The sequence below is a fragment of the Mobula birostris genome, chromosome 9, assembly GCF_030028105.1.
Source record: "Mobula birostris isolate sMobBir1 chromosome 9, sMobBir1.hap1, whole genome shotgun sequence".
NCBI lineage: Eukaryota > Metazoa > Chordata > Chondrichthyes > Myliobatiformes > Myliobatidae > Mobula > Mobula birostris.
In genome coordinates, this window is record NC_092378.1 from 135,761,336 (window position 1) to 135,785,173 (window position 23,838).

A 23,838-nucleotide genomic window follows, 5' to 3' on the forward strand; every position below is an offset into this window, starting at 1 on the left:
GAGCAGACTAATTTTACAACTTCCCGGAGCTTTTTTCGATCCTGTGCCTCCATCCCGCTACTAGACATTGATGCAGCCTGTTAAAATGCTCCCCACGGTATATTTATGGAAGTTTTCGAGAGTTTCAGGTGACAGACCAAATCTCCTCAAACGCCTAATGAAATATAGCTGCTGTCTTGCCTTATTTATAACTAGTGCTGCGTTTTGAGCAGGGCCGCGAAATTCTTTTCCCCAAAGCTCGGGCGAGGTTTTGTCACACATCCAGGCTTTAGTTGGCTTTAAATGGTTTTTTAAAGTCCCTGACTCTCCGATACATTTAAAATCGTGGTCGTGAAAACTCCCAAAAAGATAAAGTAAAGCTAATAAATAATTTGGGAAAAAGAAGTGTAGAAAAATGTATAATTTGAAAGAAATTATTTTACCTTCCCCTCCTAATTGTTTAAAAATTGACAGGCTCCTCCTACCTTGCTAATATAGTGACCAATCAGAGAGCAGGCATAGTGACCAATCAGGGCGCTCTCAGTTCAGGGTGTACACCTTGATGAAAGGTAGGGCCAGGAGTCGAGTTTGAAGGGTTGCTCGGCTGTTTTCAAGCGTGAGACTGGTGAAAGGGGGAGGAAAGAGGAGACTGACACTTCTACTTCAAAAAAATACTTACGGTAAAGAATACGCAGAAGGTAACGCTAATTCTGATCACTGAGTTGTCGACTTGAATTCCAACAGGTGTAACAACAGATCCAGGAAACAGATTAAAAAAACTATTCAGGTGTGACTCAAAGTCCGCTTTCTCAGAGTAGTTCACTGCATATATCTGCACTCCAATATTTTAATCTCGCCTCTTTAAAAGTAACCGCTTTAAAAACACAAAACGAAAATTGAATGCTGTTGAGGTTGGAAATACTGCGTCTTTTTAAAATCTTTTGTGGGCATGGTAATGTAGTGAAGGTATTTCTTGATATGTAGCTGCAGGAAAGCCAAAGGCCGGGTTTTTTTTTTAGGGAAATTACTTCCTGATCTTTTTATGAGTCTCACAGTGTTGTGCTTTCCCACTGCGTAACCAGGCGGCATAATGATATGTATTTCTATTTAAACAAAAATAACAAGTGAAGCAAGTAACGTACACGATACAGCTCAAGTAAATCACAGAACTGTACAGTACAGGAATGGGCTCGGATCATCCACCTTGCTGTCTGTCTATGCTAATTACGCCTGCCTTCTTTGGGCTTGTATCTCTGCACTTCTTACCTAAATATCTGTCCAAATGTGTGTGTTTTTAAACGTCTGCCTCTACAACCTCCTCTGACAATACATGAATATCAATTGAATTATTAAATCCAGAAACCTCTACAAATGAAAGTTTGGATACTGCTCCAAGTAAGCGGATGGGAATTCACTGAAGTATTCCGTTCAAAGTAAATTTATTATCAAAGGACATCTGTTATCTGAGATTCATTTACTTACAGGCATTCACATTGAACAATAGAATCAATGAAAAACTACAGATAAACAAAGATGGACAAATGACGTGCAAAAGTTGACAAACTACTAAAACAATAATAATTAATTAATACATATATAAATAATACTGACAGCATGAGATGTAGAGTCCTTGACATTCCATAGGCTGTGAAGTTGAGGTGAGTCAAGTTATCCACTTTGGTTCAGGACCCTAATGGCTGAAGGGTAATAACTGTCCCTGAAGGTGATGATGTGGGACCTGAAAGTCCTGTTCCTCCTTCCCAATAGCAACAAGAAGAGAGCATCATCTGGATAGTATAAGAGAAATTGTTGCTGAGAATTGAGATTATTGGTGTTTTGGCTGCTGTTAATGTTCTTATTTCCAATGTTGTGTCCAGTCAGGTTTTTACATGGTGAGGGCCATATTAGTGAGGGCGTTGGCGGGTGGATAATAAGCGCCTGTTGAGCAGATAGACTGCAGCATCAGTTGGCATGAAGGCTGATTGATGCTGGCTTTGCCACGTTTGCCACACTCCAGCCCACATATTTTCTCATTAGTCTTGCACAACTAAGCACAGTGCTGGTGATGGTCGGTGTAATGATCAATTACTTGCAGAGAGCTGCTGGACGGTGTCATGCTGAAGTACATTTCTACAAGTGCCGTTGTGTTCTGAGTTGCTTCTAAGTGCAGAGCCCTTCAGAGAGTTGGTGTGGTGGGGGCTCTAACACAATGCACGAGAGGGCATTCCTTAGGGATAGCAACGTGACTGGAAGAATGGGCAGTTAAGTGCCATTCAATCTTCAAATTCAACCTTCCAAAGTGAATCACTTCACCATTTTCTGGGGCGAACTCCATCTGCCACTTTTATGGATTGTTTCCGAGCCTGGTGACCTGCTGGGTTCCTCTGGCATTTTCTGTGTTGCCCTGGCTATCTGGCATCTACAGGATCTCTTGTGTTTAGGGATTGGTTTGGGGTGGGTCTGAAGAACCCTTTCAGTCTTGGCCCAGCTCTTAACAAATAAGTATGCCAATGGGACACAATAATAAGCGTTGGGCTTAGACCAAAACGGGCCATGAAAAAATTGTCAATAACTAGTTTTCAATCCAAAACTGTTGACCTTTATAGAGGATCATTTTGGAACCATGCTATAGGGAACATTTGTGTTGACTGTGGCTTCCTAATGATCCAGCTCCAGTGACCTGGACTTGCATGAAACAGCTAAATTACTCTGCCCTATTTGATGTTACTGAGGGTAAATAATTCCTTATTGCTATTCCATGCACAATGATCAGAGTTCTAAGGTTGTTGTGAATTACGCAGCAAAGGTTGAAACTACTTACTGGAAGTTCATTAAATAACTTCCCTTTATGCTAAATTTGTCTTTCTTTTTCATTACTGCTGTGGGATCGTCTTGTTGTTGACAACCGTTGCTGCAATTTGATGTAATTATCAAAGTGCGTCAGGCACAATGCAGTTAGGGCCCATCACACGTTGCAGGTTTCATCGCGAGGCCTATAGCTGTTCAGCACTGCTAAACAGGTTTTCACTCCCATTCCTAATTTTATTTTTCATCACCTAGTAAGAAGTGTTCAAAAGTGCGAAGAGCAGACTTGCCGAAAGATTGGGGTATTGTGAGCAGTTCTAGGTCCCTTAGCTAAGAAAGGGCGTGCTGACATTGGAGAGGGTGCAAAGGAGGTTCACGAAAATGGTTCTGGGACTGAAAGACTTGTCATATGAGGAGTGTTTGATGGCTCCAGAGCTCTGCTCATTGGAATTCTGAAGAATGAGGGGTCAAATGTTGAAAGGCTTCAGTTATATCATGTTATATTGTACAGCTGCTGCAGTTCAAATTTGCAACACATAAGTAAAGCCGTTAGTCTTGCGAGGCTATGGATCTGCACCTGGAAAGTCTTCACTCTCCAGGGCGCAGGTCTGGGCAAGGTTGTATGGAAGATCAGCAGTTGTCCATGCTGCAAGTCTGCACAACAACGTTGTCCAAGGGAAGGGCATTAGGACCCATACAGCTTGGTACCAGTGTCGTTGCAGAGCAATGTGTGATTAAGTGCCTTGCTCAAGAACACAACATGTTGCCTCGGCTGGGGCTCAAACTCATGACCTTCAGGTCGCTAGTCCAATGCCTTAACCACTTGGCCACGTGCCCACACTCATAACACATACCAGTGATAATAAACCTGATTCTGATTCTGATAGAGTGGATGTGGAGAGGATGTTTCCTGTGGTGGGGGAGTCTAAGACCAGAAGACATAGCCTCAGAATTGAGGGCCTTAGAATGGCGATGAGGAGGAATTTCTTTAGCCATTGAGTGCTGAATCTTTGGAATTTGTTGCCACGGTTGACTGTGGAGGCTAAGTCATTGGGTATATTTAAGGCAGAGGTTGATAGGTTCTTGATTAGTCAGCACATGAAAGGATACGGGGAGAAGACAGGAGACTGGGGCTGAGAGGGAAAATGGAGCAGCAATGGCACAGCAGACTTGATGGGCCAAATGGCCTAATTCTGCTCCTATAATCAAAAATAAATAAATAAATTGGAAATAGGTGTAGGGTTAATCTTCCCCCATGGACACTCACCTAGGGGGGCTTAATCAGCTGACTGTGGACTCCGATTTCAATGAATTCAGTAACAAGCTAGTGAACTGATTGGTTGCCAGGTAACACCTCTTAAAGGAGACATGCAATGTGGCTGGTTCAGGGACGCAGTGAATTTCACCTGGGAGACGTTACAAATGGCACAGTGTGGGATATCACAGGCACTGAGGTTATCAGATGTTGTACTGACAGCCTTGGTGAAGAAGGTACAAAGTAGGCGTGAGAGCCTATCTCTGCAAAACTTCCAGACACCTGAGGAGAAGTCAGCATCATAAGTCGAAAAGATTCACGTGGATTATTGGAGCAATACACACAAAATGCTGGAGGAACTCAGCAGGTCACACAGTTTATGATTTAGGCCAGGATTCTTCATGCGGACTAGAGAGGAAGGTGGGGGGCAGGAGCCAGAATAACAAGGTGGGGGGGGGGGGAAGTACAAGGTGGCAGGTGTTAGGTGAAACCAGGTGGGGGGAAGGGGGATGGGTTGGGGAGGGGTTTTGAAGTAAGAATCAGGGAGGTGATGGGTGGAAGAGGTAAAGGACTGAAAAAGGAATAGAGGAGAATGGACTATGGGAGAAATGGAAGGCAGAGGAGCACCATTCTTCCAGTCACATAGTTGTGGCCCACGTCCATAGATACCTCAAAGTTGCCGCTCAAGCTGACAGGGTTGTTGAGAAGGTGTATGGTGTGTTGGCCTTCATTAGTAAGCAGATTGAGTTCAAGAGCCGTGAGGTAATGTTGCAACTCGTTCAAACCCTGGTTTGACCACACTTGGGGAATTGTGTTCAGTTCTGATCACCTCATTATAGGGAGGATGTGGAGGCTTTAGAGAAGGCGCAGAGGAAATTTACCAGGATACTTCCTGGACTAGAGGGTATGTCTTATTAAGATGGGTTGAGCAAGCTAAAGCTTTTCTCTTTGGAGCGAAGGAGGATGAGAGATGACTTGATACAGTTGTACGAGATGATAAGAAGCAGATATCGAGAGGATATCCAGAGGACTTTTTCCCAGAGTGGAAATAACTAATATGAGGGAACATATTTTTAAGGTGATTGGAAGAAGGTCTATTACACAGAGAGTGGTGAGTGCATGGAACACCCTGCCAGGGGCAGTGGTAGAGGCAGAAACATTAGGGGCACTTAAGAAACTTAGGGACATGGATATAGGAGGAAAGGGTAAGATTGATCTTAGAGTAGGTCAAAGGTCAGATCAACATCGTAGGCTGAAGTGGCTGTACTGTGCTGTTGTGTTCTGTTTTCTAAGATTAAAGAGTGGACAGATGTGATAGAGATCGATCTTGGTAAAAGGTGCGAGACTGGAGAAATATTTTGTTAACAGATACTAAAATAGCACAGTCCGAAGCGTGAACGTGTTTGTTTTACTGTCTGCGGCTCAGGCCACGTGGTTACATGTTAACTTGTTTTCCCTTTTGCTGGAGTGGTAAATTTGCATGAATCTAAAGCATCAGTCATTACGTCCATCACTCACTGCAGAGCACGCAAACCTGGGACCAAACACATCCTTGTCTCAGGTGATTTCTGAGGGGTAATAAAGCATAAACAGGAAAACAGCTGCTCCATATGATTTCAGTGTCAACACATAAGCATCTCAGCTTTGTACCCAGCAAAAACAATACTGAACACCTATGCACTGTGCACCATGACCACTTGGAGCTCCCAGCCGTTAGCCATTTTAATCCACTCCACATTCCCACATGGCCTGTTTGTGCAGTCTCCTCTGCTGACAGGATGAGGCCAAACACAAGCTGTAGGAAGCACTTGTCCCTGTGCAACTGGATCCTCAATTTCTCATTTGCAGACCCTAGTCCACAAATCTTCTCCCTAATCACCATCAGCACAGGCGTACCACAGAGATGTGGGAGCCTCCTGCTCGACTCGCTTAATATCGTGAGGCTAAGCACAGCGCCAATGCCACCTTTAAGTTTGCTGACGACACCACTGTCATTGGCCAAATCAAAAATGGTAACAAATCAGCATTTAGGAGTGAGATTGAAAATCTGGCTGAGTGGTGCTACAGCAACGACCTCTCACTCAATGTCAGCAAAACCGAAGAGCTGATTATTGACTAGAGGAAGAAGAAACTGGAGGTCCATGAGCCAGTCCTTATTGGGGGATCAAAGGTGGAAAGTATCAGTAACCTTGGTGTTACCATATCAGAGAATCCGGTCTGGGGTCAGCACGTAACAGCCATCACAAAAAAGGCAACACAGCACCTCAACTTTCTTAAAAGTTTGCACAGAAGTGGCGTGTCATCTAAAACTCTCAAACTTCTATAGATGCACAGTAGAAAGTTTTCTAACTGGTTACATCACTGCCTGAGAATGCAAAAGGCTACAAAACATGGAGAGCGCTTGATGGCTCCGGGCCTGTATTCACTGGATTTCAGACGAATGAGGGGTGACCTCATTGAAACCTATTGAATGGTGAAGGGTCTTGATAAAGCGGATATGGAGAGGATGTTTCCTGTGATGGGAGAGGCTAAGACCAGAGGATACAGCCTTAGAATAGAGAACATAACATAAGAACATAAGAAATAGGAGCAGGAGTCGGCCATCTGGCCCGTCAAGCCTGCTGCACCATTCAATAAGATCATAGCTGATCTGGCCATGGACTCATCTCCACCTTCCTACCTTTTCCCCATAATCCTTAATTCCCCTACTATTGCAAAAATCTATCCAAATCTATCCTTGTCTATCCACTGCTTCATTGGGCAGAGAATTCCATAGATTCCCCCTCTGAGAAAAGCAGTTCCTCCTCATCTCCATCTGAAATATACTCCCCCGAATCTTGAGGCTATGTCCCCTAGTTCTAGTCTCACCTACCAGTGGAAACAACTTTCCTGCCTCCATCTTATCTATCCCTTTCATAATTTTATATGTTTCTATAAGATTTCATTTCATTCTTCCAAATTCCAACGAGTACAGTCCCAGGTGACTCAATCTCTCCTCATGGCCTAACCCCCTCATCTCTGGAATCAACCTGATGAACCTCCTCTGCACCACCTCCAAAGCCAGTATATCCTTCCTCAAGTAAGGAGACCAGAACTAGAGGGGCGTCCTTTTAGAATGGAGATGAGGAGGAATTTCTTTAGCCAGAGTGTGGTGAATCTGTGGAATTCTTTGCCACAGGCAGCTGTGGAAACCGTCTATATGTATAGTTAAGGCACAGGTTGATAGATTCATGGTTGGTCAGGGCATGAGGGGATATGGGGAGAAAGCAGGAGATTGGGGCTGAGAGGAAAATTGGATCAGCCATGATAAAATGGAGCAGACTTGATGGGCCAAATGGCCTAATTCTGTTCTATACCTTATGGTCTTTCAAGGATTCTAGAACTCATGTTCCCAGTATGATTTATTTATTATTTGCAGTTTGCCTTTTGCACATTGGTTGTCAGTCTGTGTGTATAGTTTTGCATTGTCTCTATCGTATTTATTTGTTATGAATGCCTGCAGGAAAATGAATTTCACGGTGCATATAGTAACATACAGTTTACAGTAACATACTTTGAAAATAAATTTACTTTGAACTTTGAATACTGAACATTTTGGCTAGGTTGTCCAGTAGGATCAACATTGAATTTTCTAATTCCAGACATCCTGTTCCCTATCTCTGCTTTCCTTCTCTTTCTGATTTGCCCAGTTCCTCCCTTGCTTTCACACCCCCATCACTCAGTTTCTTTCCCCTACCCAACTACACAAATGTTTCAATCCACCTCCTCATTTCCTTTATTTGGTTCCATACTCTGCCACCTTTTATTACAGATACCACAATCTGCGGCCTTTTATTTTCTCCACCATCATTTCTCGGTCTCTGTCACTATTTCCCACCCACCCACCCTTCCCTACCTGACTCCATTTTGCAAACAACCCCCCGCCCCCCCGGCTTGGATCAAAATACCACTTGCCAGATCTCCCTGCACCTCTTTATACAGGCTATCTCCCATCTGCTCTTTCAGTCCAGCTTGAGGCCTTGACCCAGATGGTTGACTCCCTCCACAGATGCTGCCTGACATGCTGCATTCCTACAGCAATTAGTTTTTTTTTAACCATCCTCACTACCTATCTTTATATCATCTGCAAACTTGGCAACAAAGCCATCAATTCCATCATCCAAGCCATTTTTTTACTCTGGATTCCAACATTTTTTTTTAAGATTAGCTTTATTTGTCATTCATACACCAAAACACACTTCCATGCTTCTGTCAGCAACATAGCATGCCCACAACTCACTAACTTGGAATGAGAGAGGAAACTGGAGTACCTGAAGGAACCCCAGGTGGAATTAGAGAGAACGTACAAACTCTTTGTCAGCAGTGGTGGGAATCGAACCGCAATCAGTGATCACAGGCACTGTAAAGTGAAGTGCTGACTACTATGCTGCTGTGCTGCTGCTATAGTCTGTCTGAAAATATCCTACTCCTAGATCATTTCCATTGCCATATTAGAGAGATGGTAAAGCTAAACAACTGATTTATTCACTAATCACAGCCCACACCAGTAACCTTCTCCCAAAAACATGTTTCTAGTCCTGTACATCTCAGCCCTCATGACACACAATGACTAATTATATTGAAAGTGCAATAGGTTTCTCATAACTTGGGTTGTAGGTTCACTCAACATTGAATGAGGTTATTCAAGTTATTTTCTATGATAGCCTGACACAATAGGTTGATGTTAGTCCCCAACTGAACTTTGAAAGTTATTGCTCAGCCATTGGAAAGTGGCGGGTTCCATCATTGTGAGCAAGACGAGATAATGTTAATCTGCTTCAGACAATAAAGGGACTACTTACTGCATACCTGACTGCTACCCCCACCTCGGAGTAAAAACTTATCAGACCATTGGAGGTCTTGAGCTTCATTGAGCCTCTTTGAGGCTTGAGCTTTGACCTCAAAAGGTCAATTTGGAAGCAGAGGGCTGCGCCTGATTGAAAATCTCATCATTGCAGCAAATATGGTGGAGGAGCTGTGAGAATGGAATAGAATTTTGGCAGGAGCCACGATGGGATGAAGGGTAGTCTCTGGGGCTTTGTAGTATTGCGATGGATATTAGTGTCCAGCCTATCTCCTGAGATGGAGATGTAGATATATAGAAAAGGAAGAATCAGATTATCCATGTGAAGGTAAGAGCAAGATGAAGGTTGGTAGGAAGAGAGATGAAGTTGTTGATTTCTGTTATAGGAAACAACACCAATGTTCAGTCAGCACCAGTCATCAGTATTCCACCAGTAGATACATCCTTCCTTGTCCTTCACTTTCACCATTTTGCAGGGGTCGTTCCCTTCGTGCCTGGTGCATTTGTCCAATTCCACAACCACCTCACCTTATGACACGTTCTCTTGCAACCGCCTGTTCTTGCTTGTCCTTTCAAGTTTTCCCTTCAAAGAAACAGAAATCTACAGCACATTACAGGCCCTTTGGCCCACAATGTTGTGCCGACCAGGTAACCTACTCTAGAAACTGCCTAGAATTTCCCTAGTGCACAGCCCTCTATTTTTCTAGGCTCCATGTACCTATCTAAGAGTCCGTTAAAAGACCCTATTGTATTGGCCCCCACCACCGTCGCTGGCAGTGCATTCCACGCACCCACCACTTTCTGGATGAAAAACTTACCTCTGACATCCCTCTTGTATCTACTTCCAAACACCTTAGAACTGTGCCCCTTCGTGCTAGCCATTTCAGCCCTGGGAAAAAGCTTCTGACTATCCACACGATCAATACCTCTCATCATCTTGTACACCTCTATCACGTCACCTCTCATCCTCCGTCGCTCCAAGGAGAAAAGGCCAAGTTCACTCAACCTGTTCTCATGAGGTACATGCTCCAATCCAGGCAACAACCTTGTACATCTCCTCTGCACTCTCTCTAAGGTATCCACTTCACACCATCTAGAGACACAAACAAATTCAGGGGTTCCCAACCTGGGGTTCACTGACCCCTCGGCCTTTTCAGACGAAATTGTGATCTATTTGCACTTCCAGTCTAGTGTACTGCAGTCTGTATTCACAATGTGTCCCCATCTACAATGGTGGAATCAAATGCATATTAGATGACGACTTCGGAGAGCACCTAAATTCGGTCTGCAGGGTGACCTTGAGCTTTAATTCAGCATTCCACTCCCACCTGACCTATTGACCTATTGTCTCTCTGTGAATAGAATGAAGCCCAAAGCAAACTTGTGGAGTGACACCTCGTCATGTCTGAATGTGCTACAACCTTTTGGATTCTAATATGCTATTAAAGACAAGATAATTCCTCTGTCAGGATCAGTCCTCTGTCTCTGACATTGGCTCCACCCCACCCCGATCTTTCCTCCCCCCCCGCAAGAGGAAGGCTTGTTTGACCTGTTGGGTATGTTTTCCTGCTCTGTATTTTGCAACTCCCACATTCTTTTGCTTTTATGTTGGTGATCTCACTCTCTAACTGCCCCATTCACTCATTGACCGTATAAGCATATATTTCAGTTGGTCGCCTTGGTTTTAACCTATCGGAGACATCCTCGTCCTCTTTCCATCACCCCTGCAGCTTAACAAGTTTCTTTCCCTTTTCCTAGTTTAGACAAAGGGTCAAGGACACCTGACTTCCTTCTTTAGAAATGCCTTGGCAAGCTTAATAGATCCTTAATAGGGAACTCGCTAGTAAGGGGGTCAGATAGGCGATTCTGTGGACGCAGTCCAGAGACCCGGATAGTAGTTTGCCTCCCTGGTGCCAGGGTCTGGGATATTTCTGATCGTGTCCAAGATATCCTGAAGTGGGAGGATGAGGAGCCAGAGGTCATGGTACATATAGGTACCAATGACATAGGTAGGAAAAGGGAAGAGGTCCTGAAAGGAAAATGTAGGGAGCTAGGAAGGGAGTTGAGAAAAAGGACCGCAAAGGTAGTAATCTCGGGATTACTGCCTGTGCCATGTGACAGTGAGAGTAGGAATGCGATGAGGTGGAGGATAAATGCGTGGCTGACGGATTGGAGCAGGGGGCAGGGATTCAAGTTTTTGGATCATTGGGACCTCTTTTGGCGCAGGTGTGACCTGTACAAAAAGGATGGGTTACACTTGAATCCTAGGGGGACCAATATCCTGGCAGGGAGATTAGCGAGGGCTACTGAGGTGACTTTAAACTAGAATGGTTGGGGGGTGGGAATCAAATTAAAGAGGCTAGGCGAGAGGAGGCTAGTTCACAACAGGGGGATGGGAACCAGTGCAGAGAGACAGAGGGGTGTAAAATGAGGGTAGAAGCAAGAAGTAGTAAGGTGAAAAGTAAAAGTGGCAGGCCGACAAATCCAGGGCAAGCATCAAAAAGGGCCACTTTTCAACATAATTGTATAAGGGCTAAGAGAGTTGTAAAAGCGCGCCTGAAGGCTTTGTGTGTCAATGCAAGGAGCATTCGTAACAAGGTGGATGAATTAAACGTGCAGATTGTTATTAATGAATATGATATAGTTGGGATCACAGAGACATGGCTCCAGGGTGACCAAAGATGGGAGCTCAACATTCAGGGATATTCAATATTCAGGAGGGATAGACATGAAAGAAAAGGAGGTGGGGTGGCGTTGCTGGTTAGAGAGGAGATTAACGCAATAGAAAGGAAGGACATAAGCCGGGAGGATGTGGAATCAATATGGGTAGAGCTGCATAACACTAAGGGGCAGAAAACGCTGGTGGGAGTTGTGTACAGGCCACTTAACAGTAGTAGTGAGGTTGGGGATGGTATTAAACGGGAAATTAGAAATGTGTGCAATTAAGGAACAGCAGTTATAATGGGTGACTTCAATCTACATGTAGATTGGGTGAACCAAATTGGTAAGGGTGCTGAAGAGGGTTTCTTGGAATGTATGCAGAATGGTTTTTTGAACCAACATGTCGGGAACCAACTAGAGAGCAGGCTATTTTAGACTGGGTATTCAGCAATGAGGAAGGGTTAGTTAGCAATCTTGTTGTGAGAGGCCCCTTGGGTAAGAGTGACCATAATATGGTGGAATTCTTCATTAAGATGGAGAGTGACATAGTTAATTCAGAAACAAAGTTTCTGAACTTAAAGAAGGGTAACTTTGAAGGTATGAGATGTGAATTAGCTAAGGTAGACTGGCAAATGACACTTAAAGGGTTGACAGTGGATATGCAATGGCAAGCATTTAAAGATCGCATGGATGAACTACAACAATTGTTCATCCCAGTTTGGCAAAAGAATAAATCAAGGAAGGTAGTGCACCCGTGGCTGACAAAGGAAATTAGGGATAGTATCAATTCCAAAGAAGAAGCATACAAATTAGCCAGAAAAAGTGGCTCATCTGAGGACTGGGAGAAATTCAGAGTTCAGCAGAAGAGGACAAAGAATTTAATTAGGAAGGGGAAAAAAGATTGAGAGAAAACTGGCAGGGAACATAAAAACTGACTGTAAAAGCTTTTATAGATATGTGAAAAGAAAAAGATTGGTTAAGACAAATGTAGGTCCCCTACAGACAGAAACAGGTGAATTGATTATGGGGAGCAAGGACATGGCAGACCAATTGAATAATTACTTTGGCTCTGTCTTCACTAAGGAGGACATAAATAATCTTCCGGAAATAGTAGGGGACAGAGGGTCCAGTGAGATGGAGGAACTGAGGGAAATACATGTTAGTAGGGAAGTGGTGTTAGGTAAATTGAAGGGATTAAAGGCAGATAAATCCCCAGGGCCAGATGGTTTGCATCCCAGAGTGCTTAAGGAAGTAGCCCAAGAAATAGTGGATGCATTAGTGATAATTTTTCAAAAATCTTTAGATTCTGGACTAGTTCCTGAGGATTGGAGGGTGGCTAATATAATCCCACTTTTTAAAAAAGGAGGGAGAGAGAAACCAGGGAATTATAGACCGGTTAGCCTAACATCGGTGGTGGGGAAACTGCTAGAGTCAGTTATCAAAGATGTGATAACAGCACATTTGGAAAGCGGTGATATCATCGGACAAAGTCAGCATGGATTTGTGAAAGGAAAATCATGTCTGACGAATCTCATAGAATTTTTTGAGGATGTAACTAGTAGAGTGGATAGGGGAGAACCAGTGGATGTGGTATATTTGGATTTTCAAAAGGCTTTTGACAAGGTCCCACACAGGAGATTAGTATGCAAACTTAAAGCACACGGTATTGAGGGTAAGGTATTGATGTGGATGGAGAATTGGTTAGCAGACAGGAAGCAAAGAGTGGGAATAAACGGGACCTTTTCAGAATGGCAGACGGTGACTAGTGGGGTACCGCAAGACTCAGTGCTGGGACCCCAGTTGTTTACAATATATATTAATGACTTGGATGAGGGAATTAAATGCAGCATCTCCAAGTTTGCGAATGACACGAAGCTGGGCGGTAGTGTTAACTGTGAGGAGGGTGCTAAGAGGATGCAGGGTGACTTGGATAGGTTGGGTGAGTGGGCAAATTCAAGGCAGATGCAATTTAATGTGGATAAATGTGAAATTATCCACTTTGGTGGCAAAAACAGGAAAACAAATTATTATCTGAATGGTGGCCGATTAGGAAAAGGGGAGGTGCAACGAGACCTGGGTGTCATTATACACCAGTCATTGAAAGTGGGCATGCAGGTACAGAAGGCGGTGAAAAAAGCAAATGGTATGCTGGCATTTATAGCAAGAGGATTTGAGTACAGGAGCAGGGAGGTACTACTGCAGTTGTACAAGGCCTTGGTGAGACCACACCTGGAGTACTGTGTGCAGTTTTGGTCCCCTAATCTGAGGAAGGACATCCTTGCCATAGAGGGAGTACAAAGAAGGTTCACCAGATTGATTCCTGGGATGGCAGGACCTTCATATGATGAAAGACTGGATGAACTAGGCTTACATTCGTTGGAATTTAGAAGATTGAGGGGGGATCTGATTGAAATGTATAAAATCCTAAAAGGATTGGACAGGCTAGATGCAGAAAGATTGTTCCTGATGTTGGGGAAGTCCAGAACGAGGGGTCACAGTTTGAGGATAAAGGGGAAGCTTTTTAGGACCGAGATTAGGAAAAACTTCTTCACACAGAGAGTGGTGAATCTGCGGAATTCTCTGCCACAGGAAACAGTTGAGGCCAGTTCATTGGCTATATTTAAGAGGGAGTTAGAAATGGCCCTTGTGGCTAAAGGGATCAGGGGGTATGGAGGGAAGGCTGGTACAGGGTTCTGAGTTGGATGATCAGCCATGATCATACTGAATGGCGGTGCAGGCTCGAAGGGCTGAATGGCCTACTCCTGCACCTATTTTCTATGTTTCTGTGTAAACATAGGTTAAATTTATTAGCATTTGCACTGTGGTACACCACCTCAACAGGCAGACTAAACCATGTGAGGGCAGCCACTGGGCGTCATACCGCCGGTGAGATATGGACATGTCTGTCCTAGCATGGGAAGTCAGCTCTATTGGACAGGACAATGAGATCAACAGTGAGATCCAATGGCCGGGAAGGCAGTTCTGCAACATTTCGTGGAGCGCGAAGGGCATGCCAAGGCACAGAAGAAGTCATGGTCATCCACTGAAACCAAGGAAGACCCCAGTTTGTGCCAACTACTAGTAGCACTGGACCCAGACTTCCAACTTCAAGAGAGTGGAACTGCCCCAGTGCCATGGCTTCTTCACATTTAAAAACACTCCTACACAGGTCTCGTGTCATTGTTGGATACGACAGACAGCTATCAATGAACCTCTGAGTCCTGAAATAATAAATAAAAATTAAGCTACAGTCCATGTTTTACAAAGCTGTATGTTTAATTTATGACAAGCTGTCAATAATATTTGCAAACTTTGTACACTTATTGTGATTGGATGTTACATGTGTATCTCTGTCACCGTGGCTCGTAATAAACCAGGCTCATTAGCTACCTCTGACTAACAGCCACATGGCTCAGCATTGCATGGGTGGCGGTGAGAAGGCCACCTTCAATAAACAACGCACGTCTAGGGTAGGAGTGATTCAGGTTCAAACAAACAGGCAAGTCGGAATGTTCTAGTGAGGGAACGGAAATTATGGTGAATGTTGTGTAAATGCTACCCTATGCAAAGTTAGTCTTTGCCAGGAAATAACAAACTGGCATACAATTAAAGTGGAATTCTATTTACAGATATTTAAACTTAAAACAACTAAAAGTAAAAAAAGGGCCCAATACAGTTAAACCAGTTTAAATGTGCACATAAACGTTGGAGCTCATTTCTGGAGTAGTCGGGTGTTTCCCTTTGATTGATTTCTGTATGAAAGACACCAGCCACAGTTCGAACTTCCCTCGAAGACCATTTCAAACAAACTGGCTGACTCAGGAGTATTGGCACTTCCTTCTTGGAACCAATCATATGCACAAAGCACTTCTTACAATGAGGTCTCTACTTTGGGCTGGATTTTGCAAGCGTCGTCCCTTGTGCTCTTCTCTGCACCTCCTTCTTCTTCCAACCCCTGCCAACAAAAGGTCCAAAGCCAACCCACTGTCCCTCAGAAGTCTGATCATGCCCAGCACTCTCAAATGTTCCATGGCATTCCGCAGGGCAGAGTGTTACCAAGACAAACCATATTGGCTGACACAACATTCCTAAACTGAGCAAACGGCTCCTTATCTTAGCAGAAGCCAAAATACTGAACTGCAAATCGTGAAGCTTAATTAGCAGAGCACACTGCATTTTACAGAAAAGCTGCAGAGAATAAAACACTTAACAGCACAACAGTAGTAATACAATAAAACATGTTCTTAACCAGGGCATTACACATGCTAAGCTGCATGTTTGCGGTTTGTAAACTTTTTCAGTAAGCTGTTCAATATTTGAGGTAAATTTTTCTTATTTTAAATATTTCTAAAGAAATAGAATTTGGCATTTCACCAATGGCTGCTGAAAATTGGGATGAATCTGTGCTATCGTTATTTATTCATGGGGTTTGAGCCCCATGGTATCTGTTATATGTTCCTTAATCTACTTGAAAGCAGTGATGGACTACTGATTTGAACTTGATGTTGCACATACTCACACAGGCACATTAGGCGGGAAAGAACCAAGATGTTGCTCTAATCATGCAGCAGAAAATTCACTTCGTGGAGACATGTTGTTACCCTGTGCTTGTTGACATTGAGAACAGTTATCTGCCTTATGACATTTTATCCCCTATTCTTTGTGCTTTCCTTGAAATTCTCTATTTATTTATAAAATAATATTTCACCAAATGCACTCAGAACACACCTTACCCTGCCTCTCCTTCCATGTGACCGTTCGGCTTTCCCTGTGGACAATGGACTGTAATGACCCTGAAACCATCAGTTTCGTGAAACCTTTGAAATATGATTCACTTCTAAGCTTGTGAGTGGGAGAAGGAAGCTGTTGATTATATTGTAAAGGGACTGATTTCTCTTTCTGGTCGCATAATAAATTTTGAATGATTTTAATCCTGTTGCGCAGTTGTTGCTGTTTGCCGATTGGCATTTGGAACAAGCCTCTACAAGTGAACCATATACAGTCACGATCAAAAATGGCTGACCAAGATGTTGGAGCTCAGATTGAAGCACAGTTTTATGACGCTGTGAGGAGACTACAAAGCAAACAGCTTTTTCAGTCTACCTGGGATATTGCCACCTTTGCCATTTTCCTTATATTTATTGGTAAGTTGCCAAAGGCAAACAGAGATTAGTAATTTTAAACAACTTGTTCTACAGGTAGATTGTTTCTAAAATTTAGGAATAATATTCAGCCTAACTCTTTCAAAAGATCTTTCTTCAGATAATGTTTACTTGCACTATAGCTGGTAATCATTATCTGAAACTTTTACACTTTATTCTTCTTCTATCCTGCTCTTAGCAGGCTGTTGGATAGACCACTTGTACCATAAGATGGCCTCTTGATCTCACAATCTGCATTTTCTCTGTAGCTTTTACACTTTTTTCTGTATTATTATTATTATTATTGCTTCATCTGTGTTACCTCAATGCACTGTGTAACAATTTGATTTGCATGAACAATACGCCGTATCTCGGTAAATGCGACAAGGGTAAGCCAATTCCAATAATGTTGGAGCTTGCTCTTCTCGAGATTTGTAGTTAAATACATTAGATTTATGCATAATGTAGCAGAAAAGGCAAAAGCAGCACATCAGCAAAGGGAGACAAACACTTATTATTAATGTGCCTCCTTAGTAACAGATGGTTGTGTTTTCGAATGGTGCCAAGTTCAGTTTAAGGAGGCTGTCCCACTTTGATTCACTCGAACATCCTTTGCTCATGACTACGCTGCCAGAAGGCGCTCTGTCATGCTGTTGACTGCCTTCTAGAAGTGATGTGCGAACATTCCTGGACACAGAGATTAGCATTTTAATCCCTGACAAGAACTTGATGCACAAAAGTTTAATGCTGTTGTCACCCCAGGCCGCCCCCAATTTAGCTTACCGCCTTGATGTTTATTACAGCAAATCTGCGCATGGTTTAATTCTGAGATCTTTTGACAAACTTAGTGGTCTAGAACTGAGGCCCAGTTTGAATTAGTGTTAACAAAGATGAGTCTATTGCATAATCCACTGGTTATGCAGGAATACTCTAATCTTCCACCCTAGTCTGCCAATACCTGACTAGAAAATAGGTCTGTCCACTGGAATGCCAATATCTGGATGCTCCTGACTCTTTTAACAATTAAAACTATGGATATTACTAATAAAAGATCCAGTTAAGCTTTAGGGAGCTGCTGTGAAAGATGCTTCTACATCTTTTGAAAATTTTTTATGAATTTCCTCCAAAAAAAAACATTTAACTTCAAATTTTGTACATAGCAATGTTGAAGTAAATGATTTCATAAATAGTTTATCAGGTTGGGTATTTCATTTGCAGATCATAATTATATTGGGTGATATTATTAAACTAGTATATTGCAGTCTGAAGAATCCTTCCCGTTGAAAGTCCATTTGATGGAACTGCCTTGTGATAAAGCATATGTGCCACTTGCCCTGAACTAGATTGTGTGTTGTCAATGTATCCAGATACCTTGCAACCTATCAGTAATCCTTTCTAAAAGTATTTCATTGGAAAATTCAACATCCTAAAAAAGTTATTCTAAGACCATAAGACAAAATTAGGCAATTTGTCCCATCTAGTCTTCTCTGTCATTCCATCAAGGCTGATTTATTATCCTTCTCAACCCCATTCTCCTGCCTTCTGCCCATAATATTTGAAAGCCCTTGGTATCAAGAAACCTATTGACCTCCGCTCTGAATAAACTCAATGACTTGGCCTCCACAACCATCATTGTCGATGAGTTCCACAGATTCATCACCCTCCAGCTAAAGAAATTCCTCCTTGTCTCTATATTTTATATAAAATTGTTTTATATGGTGACATTGCTTTGTTCACATATTCAAGGGGCAAAGTGCTGTTATGATCCTGAAGGTTGTGTGTTTAAATACTGTATTATGGTTCAATAGTTCTATTTAATATCAGAGAATGTAGACAATATACAACTTGAAATTCTCACACTCCACAGAGATCCTCAAAACAGAAGAAAAAACCACAAAGAATAAATGTTGGAAAAAAGTGAGAACCCCAAAACCCCTGCCCCCTACCGCGCACAAGCTGCAGCAAACAGCGTCAAATCTCTCCCCCTTCTCCCCACATATTCTAGCCTAAAGCATCAACATTCCCACTTCCCACCATGGAAGTAACAGCAAGGTCTCCCAAAGAGAGACCATGGTTGACAGTACATCGAAAACTAACTGTTCACTCCAACACTTCAACATCCCACAGGCTCTCTCTCTCTCAGTAACAAGGGAGAAACAGATATCACTCCTTCCACAGCAAGAGGGAAGACAACAGTCGCTATTTCAATGTTACAGTCAGTCTGAAGTGTGGCTCTTTACTTCAAGTTCCCTGACTCGAGCATTGGCAGCAAACTCTCCCTCACCATTGAGTGCAGAGCCCTCTGACAGCCGCTCTCGCTGTCTTTGATGTTCCGGCTCTCGCTTCGCTTCAGTTCATGACGACAGCGAGAACTTGTGGCCTCAGTGCTGCAGAAGGCCGCACTCCAAAGGGGGCCGACTGCAGGCCAAACCTGGACATACTGAAACACGGCCCTCTGGCGAGCTCCAAGAACTGAAATGTGCTGTCTGTCCTGCAGAACCGCTGTCTGAGTGCCGTTGTAGATCACAGACTCCGACAGGACCCCAGCCACCCTGAAAAGGAAAACTGAGACATTAAAATAGGAAGAATTTAACCGTTTCACTGATACGCTGGGAGAAGTTGCTCTCTGGCGCCATCTTTGCCATTGTGGTACCATTGCTTTAACAAGATGATATGAAGTGGAAATATTACCTTCCAACATATCAGATCCAGATGTTAAAAGTTTGTGCTATTGTTAATTCTGCCTGATTCCTTTGTTTCCATTTACTAGGTGCTGTGTTGCTTTTGGTTCTCCTGGTCATTATTTGCTGTTTCTGCGGCTGCTGCTGTTCTTCCCCCAAAAAGGTGTGTTTTTCTTACCTTTTTGCTTTTCTCCTGAGGGTGTGGGTGGAAAGGTTCACGACTTCTTCCGAGAAGAAATGTCAGATGAGTGAGGTGGCACTAAAAAAAAAACAAAGAAATGTATGGGTTTCCTTTGCAATCGGCAGAAATATGTAAATTTTTCAGAAGGAATAGAATCCTTCACTGTTCACTTGTCATCACAGTATTGAAGAAAATCACCTAATTATAAATCTCGAAACACCACTCCCCTTCAGTGACAAACACAAATCCTTACAACCATACCATGACAAGAAGGCCCATGTTGTCCTGAGGTAAACTCTGCAGGAAAGTTGCTCTCTTTTGGCAGGATCATATCTAGTAATTTGTGCAACCTGTCAGCTCCATCAGAAGGGTTATGCTGTAGGGTTGTCTCGTACAGAGACAGGCCTCTGTTTTATTACCACTGCCCTCTGGACCTATCATAGATTGGAGCCTTCCTCATTCTTCTGAATTCCAATGAATACAGGCTCTGAGGCATTGAATGCTCCTCATGTGATAAGCCTTTCAATCCTGGAATCATTTTCGTGAACCTCCTTTGAACCCTTTCCAATGTCAGCACATCCCTTCTTTGGTAAGGGGCCCGAAACAGCTCACATTCCTCCAAGTGAGGCCTCGCCAGTGCCTTATAAAACCTCAACATTACGTACTTTTACATTATAGTCCAGTCAAAATGAATGCTAACGTTGCATTTGCCTTCCTCATCACCGAATCAACATGCAAATTAACCTGTAGGGAATCCTGCGTGAGGACTCCCAAGTTCCTTTCCACCACGGATTTTCGAATTTTCTCTCTATTTAGAAAGTAATCAACCCTTTCATTCTCCTACCAAAGTGCATGACCATACACTTCCCGACACTGTATTCCATCCGTCACTCCTTTGTCCATCCTCCTAACCTTCTACAGTCTTTCTACTTCTCAAAACTTCCCCCACCCATCCTTGCATTGTCCACAAATTTGTCCATAAAGCCTTCAATTCTGTCATCCAATCATTGAGATATAATTTTAAAAAAGGTCCCAATGCCAACCCCTTTGGAACACCACTAGTCACTGGCATCCAACCAGAAAAGGCTTCCTTTATTTCCACCCCCCCCGCCTCCTGAAAATCAGCCAATGCTCTATCCATGCTATTATCTTTCCTGTTATACCATGGTACCATGGGCTTTTAGCTTGTTAAGCGGCCTCATGTGTGGCACCTTGTCAAAGGCCTTCTGAAAATTCAAGTACACAACATCAACTGATTCTCCTTTGTGTATCCTGCTTCTTCAAAGAATTCCAACAAATTTGTCAGGCAAGATTTTCCCTTAAGGAAACCATGCTGACTATGGCCCATTTTATCATGTGCCTCCAAGTACCCTGAAACCTTATCCTTAACAATTGACTCCAACATCTTGCAAATCACTGAGGTTAGACTATCTGGCCTATGATTTTTTTTTTCTTCGATATCTCTCCCTTCTTGAAGAGTGGAGTGATATTTGCAATTTTCTAGTCCTCCTGAACTATGCCAGAATCCATTGATTCTTGAAAGAGCATTACTAGTGCCTCCACAGTCTCTTCATCCACTTCTTTCAGAACCGGGGTGTAGAACATCTGGTCCAGGTGACTTATTAACCTTCAGACCTTTCAATTTCCAGTTTCCCAAGCACCTTCTCCCTGGTAATAGAAACTTCACACAGTTCTACGCCCTGACGCTCTCGAATTTCTGGCATACTGTTAGTGTCTTCCACAGTGAAGACTGATGTAAAATACTTATTCAGCCCATCCACCATTTCCTTGTTTCTCATTGCTACCTCTCCAGCATTATTTTCCAGTGGTCCAATATTTACTGTCACCTCTCTTTTAGACTTTATAAATCTGAAGAAACTTTTTGTATCTGCTTTAATATTATTGGCTAGCTTATTTTCTTATTCCATCTTTACCTTTTTAATGACTTTTTAGTTGCCTTCTGCTGGCTTTTAAAAGCTTCCCAATCTTCTTACTTTCAACATATTTGTTCTGTTATATGCCCTCTCTTCGGCTTTTATGTTGGCTTTGATTTCTCCCGTCAGCCACAGTTGTGTCATCCTGCCTTTAGAATGTGTCGTCTTCTTTGGGGCGTATCCATCCTGTACCTTCTGATTTCCTCCTGAAATTTCCAGCCATTGCTGCTGTGCCATTGTCTCTACTAATGTTCCCTTCCAATCAATTTTGGTCAGCTCATCTCTCATAACTCTGTAATTCCCTTTACTCCACTGTATTACTGATACACTAGGCAGTTGTTAGACTTCACTAACTCCTTCCTGAATGAGTGATCTGAATGCTAACACAGTTGTTGAATAACTAAAGTAGTAAAGCCTGAGTCAGGATATTGCTTATGTGGCTCTGCGGTAGGACTAAGTTTAGATTAGATTATGAGGACACTCAGTCCCTGTTTATTGTCATATAGGAATGCATGCATTAAAAAATGATACAATGTTTCTCCAGAGTGATATCACAGAAACACAGGACAAGCCAAGACTAAAACTGACAAAACCACATAATTATAACATATAGTTACAACAGTGCAAAGCAATACCATAATTTGATAAAGAGCAGACCATGGGCACGGTAAAAAAAAGTCTCAAAGTCCCGATAGCCCCATCATCTCACGCAGACGGTAGAAGGGAGAAACTCTCCCTGCCATGAACCTCCAAGCACCGCAAGCTTGACAATGCAGCACCATTGGAAGCACCCGACCGCAGCAGACTCTGAGTCCGTCCAAAAACTTCGAGCCTCCGACCAGCCCTCTGATACATTTTCTACATATCTCCACAAATCAAATTAGCTTATTCCGTTAATGAATTCTCCTACCAGTGAAGCTCAAAATCTCAGTTGATAGTTTGAAATTCAATTGTATTACACTTTCAATCAAGTGTTATTTTGTTTTGAGCTGTCTGAGTTAAATTTTATTTATAATAGTGAATTAAGAAGCACCATTAAGAAGCCTGAAACATCCACTGTTTATTCCTCTCCATAGATGCTGCTTGAGCAGCTGAGGTTCTCCAGCATTTTGAGTGTGTTGCTCAAGATTTAGAACATCCACAGAATCTCTTGTGTTCACATTTAATTCCCAGCTTTTTATCTGTTCTGCCTAGTGAACTTGTTCAAAGTTTCGGGCCAAGACCCTTCATCAAGATGACGAATGGTCTCGGCCCGAAACGTCAACTGTACCTCTTCCTAGAGATGCTGCCTGGCCTGCTGCGTTCACCAGCAACTTTGATGCGTGTTGCTTGAATTTCCAGCATCTGCAGAATTCCTCGTGTTTACGAACTTGTTCAAAGTTCAATTTGTATGGTACCAACAATACCAATTTAAATAGTATGTACTGCTATCAGCTTTATATCTATTTTACAAACTGAATTGCACCACATTACATAAACATGGTTATTCTTTTAAGACTTTGGTTTTAAATCACTAGGTAGAATAATGGAATTTTAAATAATACAAAATGGTTTGATCATGTTTTCCAGTCTTCGAAGCGCAAAGTGGGTGTTGACAACCTGGGACTAGAGCCTTAGCTCGAATTGGATGTTTGACCAGTGGCTGGATCATTTAACAACCTTCATTGCATCACACATTCCTGGGCAATACTTAGTAACTCGACTGGTATCTTTTCTGAATTGTATCCAACAATGAATCTATCGCTTTTCAGCATTCTTGCTACAAACTGCTTTGGATCCACACACTATGAGCCATCAGGCAGATGACCAGCTGCAAATTATTGAACAGCCTCCTAATAATCACAAGATGATCCCGAAAATGGTTTGCTTGTTTGTTTATGTTAAAGGAGAGCAGACATGGAATTGAGTTTGGGAATTACAAAATGACAAATGGTAGAACATCTCAAGATCTAAATCAGCACCTGGTATATCATTTTCTTTCAGTGTGTTAACTACAAACACTAACTAAATTATTTTGGTGAAATACTAATTGAAATTAGTGCAGTAAAATCTATTGAATGGCTTATTTTTAGAGTACATTTTATTTAAACTAAGTTGATCCATTTTCTGAAGTGCAACAATCAATATCAGCGGTTAATTTTGTCTGGGTAACTTGCACTTTGCCAATATTTTAAATAATGTACTATTTATTGCAGTTTATTTCAAACTTTTTAGGGAAATGATTTTGGCAGTTTAAAAACCCAAATTATTACTTCCCAATGAAATTGCTTTTAAAATGCAACTTTGTAAATCTGATGTAATTACTGTCACTGATTTACATCTATGCTTTTGATTAATAAATGAAAGGTTTTAACATCA

General features: G+C 42.5%; 1 protein-coding gene across 2 annotated transcripts; it reads left to right on the forward strand.

Annotated features, from left to right (window-relative positions):
• The first annotated feature begins 524 nt into the window (after positions 1–524).
• smim22 (small integral membrane protein 22) lies at positions 525–23,838 on the forward strand. Of its 2 annotated transcripts, none has more exons than XM_072269543.1 (4): positions 525–677; positions 16,488–16,687; positions 19,455–19,528; positions 23,050–23,838. In XM_072269543.1, exons 2-4 carry the CDS (start codon positions 16,558–16,560, stop codon positions 23,095–23,097), a joined length of 252 nt encoding a protein of 83 aa, XP_072125644.1. In that variant the 5' UTR covers positions 525–677; positions 16,488–16,557; the 3' UTR covers positions 23,098–23,838. The 2 variants fall into 2 exon arrangements, with proteins under 2 accessions (XP_072125644.1, XP_072125645.1); XM_072269544.1 differs by having other exon boundaries at positions 525–659.